The sequence below is a fragment of the Xiphophorus couchianus genome, chromosome 7 (assembly GCF_001444195.1).
Source record: "Xiphophorus couchianus chromosome 7, X_couchianus-1.0, whole genome shotgun sequence".
Taxonomy (NCBI): Eukaryota; Metazoa; Chordata; class Actinopteri; order Cyprinodontiformes; family Poeciliidae; genus Xiphophorus; species Xiphophorus couchianus.
In genome coordinates, this window is record NC_040234.1 from 8,682,272 (window position 1) to 8,695,004 (window position 12,733).

The window sequence follows — 12,733 nt, forward strand, 5'->3', positions numbered from 1 at the left end:
AATATTTTACATGTGCATGTGATTTCAGACAGAGCCCAAATCGTTTCTTTCCAGCTCTCACTGTGTCACTTGGCGGACGCTTTTATTTATCTGCCTCATTCTGTGTTCACAAACATTGCAGCTTTTAAAGTTGTATTTCTACTAAAAAGAAAACATATGTGTGGAGCACTAAAAGTCAGAATTTAATCAGCACCGAGAAGAATTTGGATTCAAGAACTTTTATTTATACACATAATGAAAAGGAGCAGCGAGTGACTTCTAGCAACTTAAACATTTCCTAATCTTAACTGAGCTAGCAAAGTAAGCAAAGTGAAAATACTTTTTCTGTTGGTGGAAGAAACAAAAAGCCCTTGTGTACGCCGATACAGTTCATTGTTTGCAATTTTGTAACAGGTGAGTTACACACGGTAATGTATGCTTGGTTGCTGAAAAATAAAAACAAATCATTTTCAAAACTTATGGAGCAAACATGGTTGGTATTTTTTCACAAATCCACCATTTGGTAGCATTACATGACATATCATTCCACTGTGCCCCGTCAAATTGTGTGATATGTGCACAGTCCTCCTCACCCCATAATGGGTCTCCACCACCGTTATCAGGCTGATTGATTCTCCAGGACCTGGAATAAAGGAGTAAAAAGCTTTAGGATTTAATTTTAATCATTTGTAGCCTACAATAATTAGGTTTGTGTCGGAGTTGTAACTGTGGTTTTCTAACCCGTATTGTCTTGTGTCCTCAGATTTTGACAAGTTAAGAAGCAGTCAGATGGAGAAAACATTGAGACGCAACCATTTTTAAAAAAAAAAAAATCCGTTTTACCAACTAAATAAACTTTGAAATTCTTTAAATTTTACATAAACTTCAGGTGCATCCTTACTGTCAACTTAGATCTCACTGCTCAAACACGACACAAAGACACATCGATTGGACTCTTGAGTTTCTGAACAGGAGCAGTTCATAATAAGAACGTTAAAGAAAATGAACAGTTTAACACTACCAATGCAACACCACTCAAAGAGCAAAAAATAAAGGTCAAAGGGGTCATGATCCAATATCCGGTATTGATCTCAGATCTGTCCGTCTGTCTGTCTTAGGCTGAAATAACCTGTGTTGGAGCACCAAGTTGTGAATGTCCAGCAGAAACTTCTGTTTGGAAAATAAAAAAAGAAATCTAAATCTCTTAAAAAAAAAAGACAGAAAAGAGAGACTGCAGCGTCCTGATCATTATTATTATTGATGAGCGACTTGTTATGCCATTCAAATGTAATTCTGCTGCATTGTGAAGCTTCAGAGTTTTCAAAAATATACTTCATATTTGATAACATAACTTGTCAAATATGAAATGTTTATGCAAAAAACCATGTTGCCAACTAAAGTAAACAACATCCAGAGTCACTGTTGGCACTGAGTAAAAGACTGGATCCTTACATGAAACTCAGAGCGGTTCCGTCAACCCACAGCCAGGATCCCTCAGTTTCTCTGTCGCTCAAACCAATCCATGCTTCCTGCTCGAATTCAGCAAGAAAATTCTGTAAAATGTCGACATAAAAAGGTTTCTTTTAGCTTTGATAATTAATTTAGTTTCTTTTTTTAATTCTTGCTCCATTACCTTACTTCAAATATTGTACGACTGATCACTTAAATTATTGCTAAATATTCATTTAAATGTTTTAGAGGAAACTCCTTGTCAGTGGAAAATCCAGTTGAGTATTTTACCTTTACATAATACTATACAGAAAATACAAAACAACATGATCGTTGACTGTCTTACATATCATAATTTTAATTTCTCTTTTTATAAACTTAATCGGCGGTGTCCCTCTAAAACCTCTCATCACCTGCTCCTCAGGATTATTTATCACCACCAGATCTCCTCCTTTTCTCATGCAGTGCTCTCTGCCTTCATCCCAGGAGCCATTACCAGAGATTTGGTAACAAGAGCAATTGAACTTCAACCACTCGTCAGGACATGTGGCATCTGGAAGAAGAGAATCAAGTTCAGATGGTTTTAAATTCTTATGAAGGTCAATTTTAAATGCTTCTTTCATTGTGAAATATCACTAAAAATGTTCAGACTGTTTATATGCAGGCCACAATAATGATAGTCTTGATCGTAGGAAGTGAAGAACAGGCAGCATAGAGCAAACGAAAAATAGCTTTGTCAAATTGTGGCATGAAAATATTATTGTACTAACACTATGTTTTTGTCGGTACAATATACTACCTATCATCTTATTATAAAATACATATTGCTCACATTACAACGTAACTTTTTTTTCTGCCAGCACAGTATAAATATTGGACTGACGTAATCTTTTGCTATATTGTTAGAAAAATGTTTTATTTTAATGTAAAGCATTTCACATTTGTAAATGCCACAAATTCCTACATGGACGCATATTTAAAAGTCTTCAATTTATCTTAGGATAATTTGAACCAATTTTGTCTTGACTTTAACTTCACTTCAGCCATCTTTACCAAAGAAAACTAAAGACTTCCTTTCAAACAAATTGCGAAACCGGAGCAACTCTTTAGTCGTTTCACCAAGCTTAGCGTTCAGCAGGTCTTTCTCAATGGATAGGAAAGAGAGTTTTTTCTCACTTTCTGGGCAAGACGCTGTCAGATTGACTAGAAGTGCAGAGAGCTCATTTTCTTCTGTCGTATTAAACATGGAGTTATCTGAAAATAGATCAGAAAAAAGAGCTTGAAAGTTGAAACAAAAAAATTAATCAACACCACATGGGCTTTTGGATCATATGTTTATATTTTAAAAGTAATACAGAAATACCTACCCTATCAATATTTTTTTATTAAAAAAAAAATAGTGTGTGGTGTTCAGGGCTTACTTTGCTCAGACAATCCTTCATCGATTTCCTCTTTAAGAGACTCAATAAGCCGGTTGTTCAGCAGGTCTCTTTCTTTGGTTATGTTGAAAAGCGATTCATTGCAGGCGAGGAGACGTTCAGTCAGATCACTCTGGAGTTCCTCATTTGCATTACATTTGGAGTCACTGTCTGAAATAGATAAATAAAAAAGATGCGAGATAAGAACGATATCAGAAGAGCTTTGAATTTAACACTAAATGTGACTTCTTCAAGGCTCTGAGAACATAAATTGTGAAGGCTCACTCTGTGCAGACAGAGCTCTGTTTAGTTCTGTCGATTTCTCATCAAGCGTTATTTTCAGCTGTCTTGTTTCTAAAATTCTGGCGGCAAGGGTCTTTGCCAAGACCTGGAAATCCTCAGTCAGTTGCCGTTTGGTGTCGTTGTCTGTAATTCATAAGGAAAATAGATTTTTACTGAGAAAAAGACGACAAAGACACAACAATGTCCTGACTGGACTCTCATTTGGCTTTGTTTCAGGAAAGCTGTTAACCAAAACAATACAACATTATATACATTATAAACTGGCATAGAAGTTATTTATACCGTACTTAGTAATCAAATGAAAAATCTGTATTGTTAGTGCAACATCAGGCGACACTTTGTATAATTGTTGATCAGATCTTTTTTCTGGTAAGTCTTTGACCTTGGAAGACCTCTTTGCCATTACCCTAATCTAAAGATCCTTCCAAAGATTCTGCATTGTATTCAGATCAGGACTCTGATTGGCCCACTGCAAAACCTCAGTATTACATAGAAATATTCAAAAATTACTTTTAACCGTATATGTGCAAGGTGTAGTATCAATTATAGACTTATCTATGTGATTTCTATTTCTGAACAGTTACTTTCTGTTTAGTCCCTCCTTCATATACATTAGTTTAGTCATAAAAATTAAACGCTTACTTACTTATATTTCTAGAAACTTCCAAATATCAAAAATTAAACTTACCATCATATACTTAAATAATAATTGAAAATTGCCACCATCCTAAAATAATAGCTATGTAATTTTTTGGCAAAAAAAAGAAAAGAAAAATTACCACCACTTTCTTTCCAAAAGATGTTTTAGGCAAAAACCTAAATTTTTGGCAAACATTTTGTGCTTTAAAAATAAACAAGATATTTTTTCTGACTTCATGTGCTGAGCAAGAAGTCCAAAGAGTCTTTAACAATCATTGAATTAATGAAAGCTTTAGTTGGATGGACAAGTTGCGATAGTTTCAGGTTTCTAAGCAGACTCACACTGAGCGTTGGCGACCAGCAGTCCGATGAGCAGGCAGATGCTGAACACGCCGAAGAACAGAATAACGCTCAGGTGGAAACGACTCTCTGAACCTGAACAGAGGGAAGATTACAGTCAAGACACCAGAAGCAACATCAGGTTGTTGGTCTGAACTGAACTCACCTCTGCAGTTCCTTAAATTAACAGAATTGGAAAGTCTGCTGTGTCGGACATGAATGTGCTTTTTCTCCATCGTGACCCGTTTAGCTGTAGGCAGTGCAGCACCAACAACTTGCAAAGACTCTTACTGTGCACTAGACACACCCACAGACATGGTAAGCAGCACCATCAGACAGGCGTCTGCTCAACAGGTGGACTTTTTTTGGTTTGCAGTTTTATATGCAAAACTGTTTTTCTGTATACTGGTTTCTTCAAGAAAACCCCCACACACAAAAAGTCAACATCCTGCTTTCTCCTCGGCTTGATAACAGCTCCGCAAATGAGCCGTTTTGTGGTGCATTTCTGGCATGCGAGAATGTAAACTGAATATTGTAATGATGATACTTGATCAAATATAACTTTTACATGGAGTTTTAAGAAGGAAAACTAGTTTAAATTCTAGTTGGTTATTCTATGAAATATACAGAAATCTTTGAGGTGAGGAGGTATTTTGTAATTTTAATCATGATTTTAATTTATGTATGTATAAAAAAACACATTTTATTCATATCAGAGCCTTTGGTTTTAATCAGCTTTTCATAAGAAGGTTAACACCGCATGGGAGCGAACTTAAAATGTTGGCAAGGATATTGCTTTGGGTTTTCACACACGTAAAAATTAGTTTACAAGACATTCATGGAGCGTGGAATCTGTTCCAGTTGGGTTTGTTGGTTTGATAAAAATGTATCAGGTTGAGTTATTTCAAATACTGTTTCACAGCGCCGTGAAACCCTTTGTACCTCTGCAGATTTGTTTTTTTGTTACGGAGTTTCAGACCATCAAGCAGATGTTATTGTCAGACAAAAATACAAAATGCTTCCATTTATTAGGGGGAAAAGCTATCCAACAGACCTGGCTCTATTTTGTTTTCCCTTGATGGCAACAGCTGAAATCAACTGAGTGTTTTGCATCACCATGGGGGAAATTTTGTAGACTTCCTTTAATTTAACAAGACTGAAGAAGTTTGTAGAATGAGCGACCTGATTAATCTTATTAGGATTTAAACCTGGACTTGGCGGCCCCACTTCAAAACCTACTGCTGCTCATTTTTTTTCAGAGGTGGATTTGCTGGTGTGCTTTGAATCGAATGTTATTCAGATCACAGCATTAAGTGATCTGAGGCTACAAGACCTTGTTGAGGTCACTTTGGTTTGTATATATATTTTTTTTCTTAAAAATTGAAAACATCTTTTGAAAACCGCTTGTGGCGTTCACTCAGATCAACTTTTTCTGATATTAAAATTAGGTTGACGATATAAAAGACTTCTTTTGAAAACTAAAAAATTAAGAACAAAATAATAAGTGCATCAGGCTGCATTCAGTTTTAAATTGATAATTACTTTAAAGTTGATATTTTTATCTGAAAACGTAGGTTATGATTTGAAAGCAAACACTGGAAATCTAAAACAGGGACAACCTGGTTGGAGGTTTTAACAAAGTGTCAGACTATTGATGATTTAGAACATTGTTGTTGCAACTTTTTCTAAAACATTCCAGTAATTTCAGCTAATATCTAATGAAAGATGCACCCCGCAGCAAAAAAATTAATTAATTTATTGATGTTATTCTTTGCTGCAGGGTTGCAAACAAAAAAGAAACTTGAGATGAGAAAGATTTATCTGACATCCACTGTATTCGTACACGTGAATGTCAGATAAATCTTTCTCATCTCCTGATTTCTTTGTTTTTGTTGTTTGTCAGGCAGTGAAAAGTTTCTGATGGTTCACAGAAGCAGAAAACCAAACTTTGAACCAGACGGAAATATTTCTGCTTGTCTGTCGGTTTATCTTTGCAATAATCTGCCACAGACTTTTAAAACTCTTAGAATAAGTGCTGTGATAAGAAACACACAAGCCTAGACCTAATTTCCAACTTCCCCTCCGCTGTGTATCAATCACCGCCCCCAGTTTCCTGCTTTCATCGAAAAGCAGCATGTCATCAGCTATAAATTAACAATAGCACGCAATTAATGAAAGGTAACATTTAAAAGTGAAATCTTTTTACGTTTGAACCAATTAGATAAGGATTACCAAAAGGTTAAACTTTTTTATTAAATAAATTATCAACTCATCAAATGAAATTTTTGATTTTTCTAGTTTTCCAGCTCAAAAAGCAGCTATAATAAGAGAAATAGCAGAAATCACAATATTCAGTGCAATTTAACAAGTTAAGATGCTGCACTGGAAAAAGAAAACAGTTGATCCAACTTAAAAAGATCGAGTTAATTTGTTGCAAGTAATCAACTTAAGTTTACCCAAGTCAATTTATTAAGTTTATAAAGTTGCCATGTTAAGCAAACATAATGTAAATTTGACAAACACAATTAGACTACATGTAACAAATTATTTTTTTTTTTTTAAGTTGGAGATCTATTCACTTTGTTTAGCATGTAAAAGCTTCCACCAAATAAAAAATAAATAAATGTTATTTTACATAAATAAAATATGTGATAAAAATGTTTGAGGTTTCAACAGATAGAAAATGTCTTCAGTGGAAAAAAACCTAATAATAAAACATTAAAGACTCATTGAACTATTGAATTTGAACTAAAATTATTGCTGCTTAATCATCTGATAATTTTGCCCGAGTTGAATTATTTCTTCCTACATTATTTCTTCCTAGATAAATAATTCAACTTTATCTCAACACTTTGTAATATCTAAACTGCAGATTCTTAAGTGATAATTAATTGTTCAGTGATGAAACTGGAATATTCAGTCGTCTGAAATAAATTAAAAAGGTAATTCAGCACATTCTTCTTAAATTATGACTTTAACTATAATAAAGGTAAATTAAACAGTATTTTTAATAACTTTCCTTCAATCCCTTAGAAATTTTCATCGTCTGAATTTACAATTTCTGATACCATACATGCTAAATGTTTTTATTTTTTCTTCTTGCAATTTAGGAGATGTTCAACATATTTATATTAGATGAAGCAACACTCTTCAAAGGTGCCTCAATGAAAAATAAAACCCATAAATTCTTTCCTAAAAATGCTTCAGCCTTCAACAAATTTTTATGTGCAAATTAATTAAATATGACTGAAGATGTTATAAGGTATCTGGTATAGGTATCTGTATTCCCATGTAGCTCCTAGATGCGTCCTTGAAAGTCCGACAGGCAGTGTTTGTGCAAAAGTGAAGATTTTTATCTTCCTCACATAGAAAAGGCAAAGGGTAGAATATTAGGAGGACATTCAGTTTCTGGCTCTTTAGTATTTTACATTAAAATTGATTCCTTGATAAAAATGTAAGAAATAAATAGAGTGAGATGTTAAAATAGTACTGAAATTAATGAGAATTAAATAACATTACATAAAGTGGAAACTTTAAAATGAATTAAAAGTTTTTTTTCTCACTTGCAGTTTTTTAGAACATCAATGTGGACGTTTTATTTTTCTCTCAGACTTTTGACAAATTCAGAATGGCATAATAGATACCTTTTGTTCTTGTTTTCAGTTTTTACATTTTTTTCCTTTATTTTTTACAATTGATACAAAAAGGTAAAATGAAAAAAAAAATCAGGTCTATTTGTATTGTTATTACTATTTGTGTATATATTTTCCATTAGATGATTGTCTTATTTAATGGCTGAATTTTAGTAAATTAAGTTTTGATTTAATTTTTCATTGTTAATTCATTAAGTCTGCTTGGTTGCTTTTATATTTTATAAAAAAAAATGTATTGGCACTCTGTACTTGTTCTTTGTTTTCATTTAATTCAATCTGTGAAAATTATTATTATATGTGATTTAAAAAAAAAGAAAAAAGAAAACAAGTCAGAAGAAGCTGCTCCAAAGTCTCTTGCACAAGAGTACATCAACAGGAAAAGAGGAACGGAATCACTTTAGGATGGTTTGCGCACTAGCAGGAAGTGACACGTTGCATTTTATTTTGAAAGGAACGAGCGGATACGCAATACTTGGCGTGACGTCAGGGAGGCAACATGGCGACCACCGGCGCAGCGGCGATGGATGAAACGATGCGATATGCCGAATATTCCCCTAAAACAAATGTTAGGAATGACGCAGAGATAGACAGACGGCTGGTAAGTGTCCGGGTTGTGGTCGGTGAGCTTTTCAGCGTCTGTCAGATGAATATAGTGAGATTTAATGACAAAGTCTGAGCTGGTAACCGCCGCGGTGACCGCCAACGGCGTCAAACTCGGTTACGTCAGAAACGTGAGTTCAGGAGAGGCAGCTTTAATTCAGCGGGGAGAGTCTGCTCGGTGCAAAATTACTACCTAGTTCTTAATGAGAAAACGTATTATTTTTTATTTATTTTACATTAATGACTCTTGAAGGTTGTAATGCATGTTTGTGTCGTAACCTTAAATATTAAGTCATAAACTGAGTGCATCTCATGAAAAATAACATTCAGTAATCAGTCTTGCTATAAACTGCTTAAGTGTAAATGATGTAATGTTTATTTCCAGACTAAATTGTAATTTACTCATTGAAGCATGATTAAACTCTGTCATATGGCATTGTGCAGCATGCTGGACGTGTTTGAGGGTATTCAGAGTAATTAGTCAGGATTACTTTGCAGTCTTTAAAGTTTTATGAAAGGTTAAGGGTTTTATGAAAGTGTTTTCTAGATCTGGATAAGTCTGGAAAAATGTCTCTGCTGTTAACAAGGACGGAAATAAAAGCCGATTGAAACCAGCTTCTCTGGCTGGGGAAATGAGCCAGACACTCAGAATGTGTATAATTGTAAATATTAGTTTCAAACTCAGTTTTGCTGTTTGTCTTTTATTCCCACTTTAAAACCGGAACGAGAAATCTGCAGATCTGAGTGTGGAAAAGGAAGACATCTAGACAGGAAGAATGTGTAGGAACTTTGAATAGTTTTACTTATTCGTTGCCTAATAAGTTTTTATTATTACATTTCTCCTCTTTCATTAACTTACTTAATAACCTGCGTTAATTTTATGAAGTTCATTTGAAGTTTATGGTTTTTTTTAGGGAAACTGATGGTGGATGTGTGATTACACAAGTCAGTTTATTTTATGAAGGCATAAAGAAAACACCTCCTCCGTCTGATGTACCTCTTTAGCCACTAAAACGTTATTAGGATGCTAACATTAGGAATTTAATAGTGTGATGAAGATTGGTTCCTTTTTCAGGCTGAAGTGGATCACACTGTAGCAAAGCCTTTATATGGTGTGTTTATTTACCAGTTTAACCTTGTCTTGTGGACAGGGAGGGACTCTGATCGCAGTTGGCCTTGGTGTTGCTGCTGCGGGTTTTGCAGGTAAAAATACCTCATTCCCCAGGATGAAATGAACATTACCTGCTTTAAGAGTTATTCCTTTACTGCTAATGCTTGTGCTGCTGAAAGCTTCATTGGTTAAATGCAAGCAGGTATTTAACCGCTTTTTATTTTAAAATATTTATTTGTTCTGTTTTTTGGGTTTTTTTGTCCCCAGGCCGTTATGCTTTCCAGCTGTGGAAGCCCCTGGGGCAGGCTTTCTCTGAAACGGTCAAGAAGATGCCCTCAGCAGTAAGCAAAATATTAGCTGAACGCGGCTGTGATGTTCAGATCAGCTAAATATTTTGTTGAGCTTCTCACTCACTGAATGAAAAACCAGTCAAATTCCCCTGTTTTCAAGCTGTACTGTGTCTTTCGTCCAAGTTCATCTCGTAAACCGTGCTTTCATTAACACTTATTATGTGCATTTTGAAATATTCCATAAGAGAAGGTTGACAGAAACGGCAAAATTCAAAATAACTTCCTCAGTTTTGCAAAAAGTTTTACACTCGCTTGAAGTGGTTTTTGGTTGATGTGCTGAAGTAAAAATGGAAACACATTGGGTGAACAAGCTCTAATGAAGTAAACTTCCCCATCCTCCGGAGAATCTTTGCCTTACTAAACTCAGAAACTCAGAAAAAGTTTATTTCAAACTTCCAGTTCAGAGGGGAGAACTCTACATTTTTTAAAATGTGTTTTAAATTTTTAGTTTGCATTCTACTACATGCTTAAGTGTCTAATATCTGACGAAATTACGCTCTGCGTAGCCTGGTTGATTCGCTCCAAACCAGTAGATGGAAACACACCTAATAAGCATTTCTCATTTTTTGCTTTTTTGCAATATTTTAAAAGTTTGCTCGAAAATTGTTGCAGTCATGGAAATTCTTGAAAAGTCTAAGTAACAAATTCAGTTTCCCAGTACGTCTCAGTACTCCAGCTCCAACCATCTTCTGTCCTCTCAGGGATTTTCGTCTTATTACAAAGGAGGTTTTGAGCAGAAGATGTCGAGGCGAGAGGCAGGCCTCATTCTGGGCGTCAGGTGAGTGTTTGAGCCTGTTAGCATTCATGCTAACACATGAGGCCAATTATAATAGCGATAACCTTTATGTGTTGTGTTCAGCCCAGCTGCCACAAAGACCAAAGTACGTGAGGCACATCGGAGGATCATGGTCCTAAATCATCCAGATAAAGGTAACTTTACACCATCTGCTCTACAAACCAACCCTAAAACAAGCATTTTCACAAGAGAGTAATACAAGGAAAGTAATCTATGAAACTGTCAAATTTAACTTTTTCTCCTGAGTTGGTTGAACATCGTTGTCACTGTCTGACAAGTTTGTGAGCAGCTGCCTGTAGTTGAACAACACAATGAAATTTACACTCATACTGTTGGGAATCCTGAATTTTAAATGCTACGTTGATCAGTTTTCTTGAGCTTGTTTGAATATCTTCAAGTGTCAAAGGGTCAGACTGAGTCATGTTTGTTTGTAGGCGGCTCTCCATATCTCGCTGCAAAGATCAACGAGGCTAAAGACTTGATGGAAAAGGAGATTCGGCGATGATGCTGTGGATCAGCCTTTCAGCTCATTATTTCTGCTGCATCAACATTCACGTCAGCACCACCTGACAAGACATCCTCTGATTTTCACAGAAAACAAACTAGAGGCTATAAGTAAAGCAGAAGTAAAGACACTGCTTTTTTATTTATTGAAATGAAGTGTTAAAAGGAAATAAACGGGTTGGAGAAGATGTAACGTCGCCTTCTAGCGGTTGCTGACTAAAATGCTGCTGCGCTAGTCTATATTTTTGTTTATAGCGTTTTAATTTGAATGTACATATATTGGCATGTAAAGATGTACTTAAAAAAACACTGGAGTGAGAAATGTGTGTTTCTACAACAAAGCTGAATATATGGAGGTAGTAAAGAGTCTTCACTTAACACACTGGGTGTTGGAATGAGCAACTTGCTTGATATGAGATCAGATTTTAACAAAATGTTTGTCAAAAAAAAACCCTCATTTAAAGGGTTGAGTTGAAGGATTTAAAGAACTGGATTGCTACTTAATGTAGCATCATTAATCTTGAAATCTCTACTCAATAGTATCCTTGTGGCAGTTTTCAAATTTGTGTGAATAAATCCTGAAACGAAACAAGCAGAGGCAAAGTGATACAAAAATATGGTCTATAGGCTTTTCTTATATTGTAAAAGCTTTTTTCTAGGTTTTGAAAACATAGTCATAAAGTAAAGAGCTTAATTAGCCAAAGTAAAAATAAATTCACAATCTAATAGCCTTAGGAGAAAAATAAAAATGCAAAATATGCAACAGTCCAAACAGACAGTTAGGGTGACAGCTAAAGCTATTTATATTTGAGTTGAAAAGGTACAGGGCTTAGGTAAGGTAGAAAAATTAAGTTCTTCATTTAATGCAACAAGTTTAACAAAAATCTTTTTTTTTTGCCCATTTAAATTCATATCTGCCAACCACAAGAGTTCAGACAGCTGTCACTAAAATGAGCGGTTTGTTGAAAGAAGTTGTATTGTCAGGAAGGCCGACTCACACACTTATATAGTGTGTTGAGCCCATAACACGGCTTTTCATTGTTAATGATTTACTGCTTTGTGCATTTTTAGCATTCCTCTGAAATAAAAAAACAACAAAAAAAGACTCAACACCAAACAAGTTTCCCATATACTTTATTTAGAGGAGGATGTTGTGGTTTTTGCCATTGAGCGTTTCGCGGACACACTTGCAGCAGCAGCTCCTAAGAAAAACTAACCAGGAACGAGAAATGTTGAACTTAAAACATATTGAATAAATAGAAATAAACAGGAATTTGACCTTTTTCAGAGGTTGCATGTCTGCATCTGACATGAACAAACGTCTCAGTTTCCCCACGCAGTCTGCAGTAACATTTGAACTCCTTTATATGTAGATTTTGTTTTAGAAGCAGGAATGTAAGTGGAGACTGTCTGCTGCACAGACTAGAACCATCAAAACCCAGAGAAGCCTCCAGAAGGAATCATCATCTTCAAGTCCAGCTGAAAGTTAAGACACATATGTTGTTTGTGTAATTATTTGATCAGTGGTCACCATCATAATATTCTGCAGAATCCACTTAAAAATAATGCGCACTTGATACTGCAACGCAAGA

At 35.1% G+C, this 12,733-nt stretch overlaps 2 protein-coding genes across 2 annotated transcripts; one reads left to right on the top strand and one right to left on the bottom strand.

Moving 5' to 3' along the window:
• Window positions 1–4,486, bottom strand: LOC114147605 (C-type lectin domain family 10 member A-like). The gene is made up of 8 exons (XM_028022096.1): window positions 4,294–4,486; window positions 4,131–4,223; window positions 3,132–3,272; window positions 2,850–3,017; window positions 2,605–2,682; window positions 1,842–1,981; window positions 1,432–1,532; window positions 1–622 (listed from the first exon to the last, which is right to left on the bottom strand). The coding sequence occupies exons 1-8, from the start codon at window positions 4,361–4,363 to the stop codon at window positions 457–459; spliced, it is 957 nt and encodes a 318-aa protein (XP_027877897.1). The 5' UTR covers window positions 4,364–4,486; the 3' UTR covers window positions 1–456.
• Window positions 4,487–8,235: 3,749 nt separating this feature from the next.
• dnajc15 (DnaJ (Hsp40) homolog, subfamily C, member 15) lies at window positions 8,236–11,725 on the top strand. Its single transcript, XM_028022912.1, has 6 exons — window positions 8,236–8,378; window positions 9,532–9,583; window positions 9,759–9,832; window positions 10,543–10,619; window positions 10,701–10,771; window positions 11,072–11,725. Exons 1-6 carry the CDS (start codon window positions 8,277–8,279, stop codon window positions 11,140–11,142), a joined length of 447 nt encoding a protein of 148 aa, XP_027878713.1. The 5' UTR covers window positions 8,236–8,276; the 3' UTR covers window positions 11,143–11,725.
• Window positions 11,726–12,733: the final 1,008 nt, after the last annotated feature.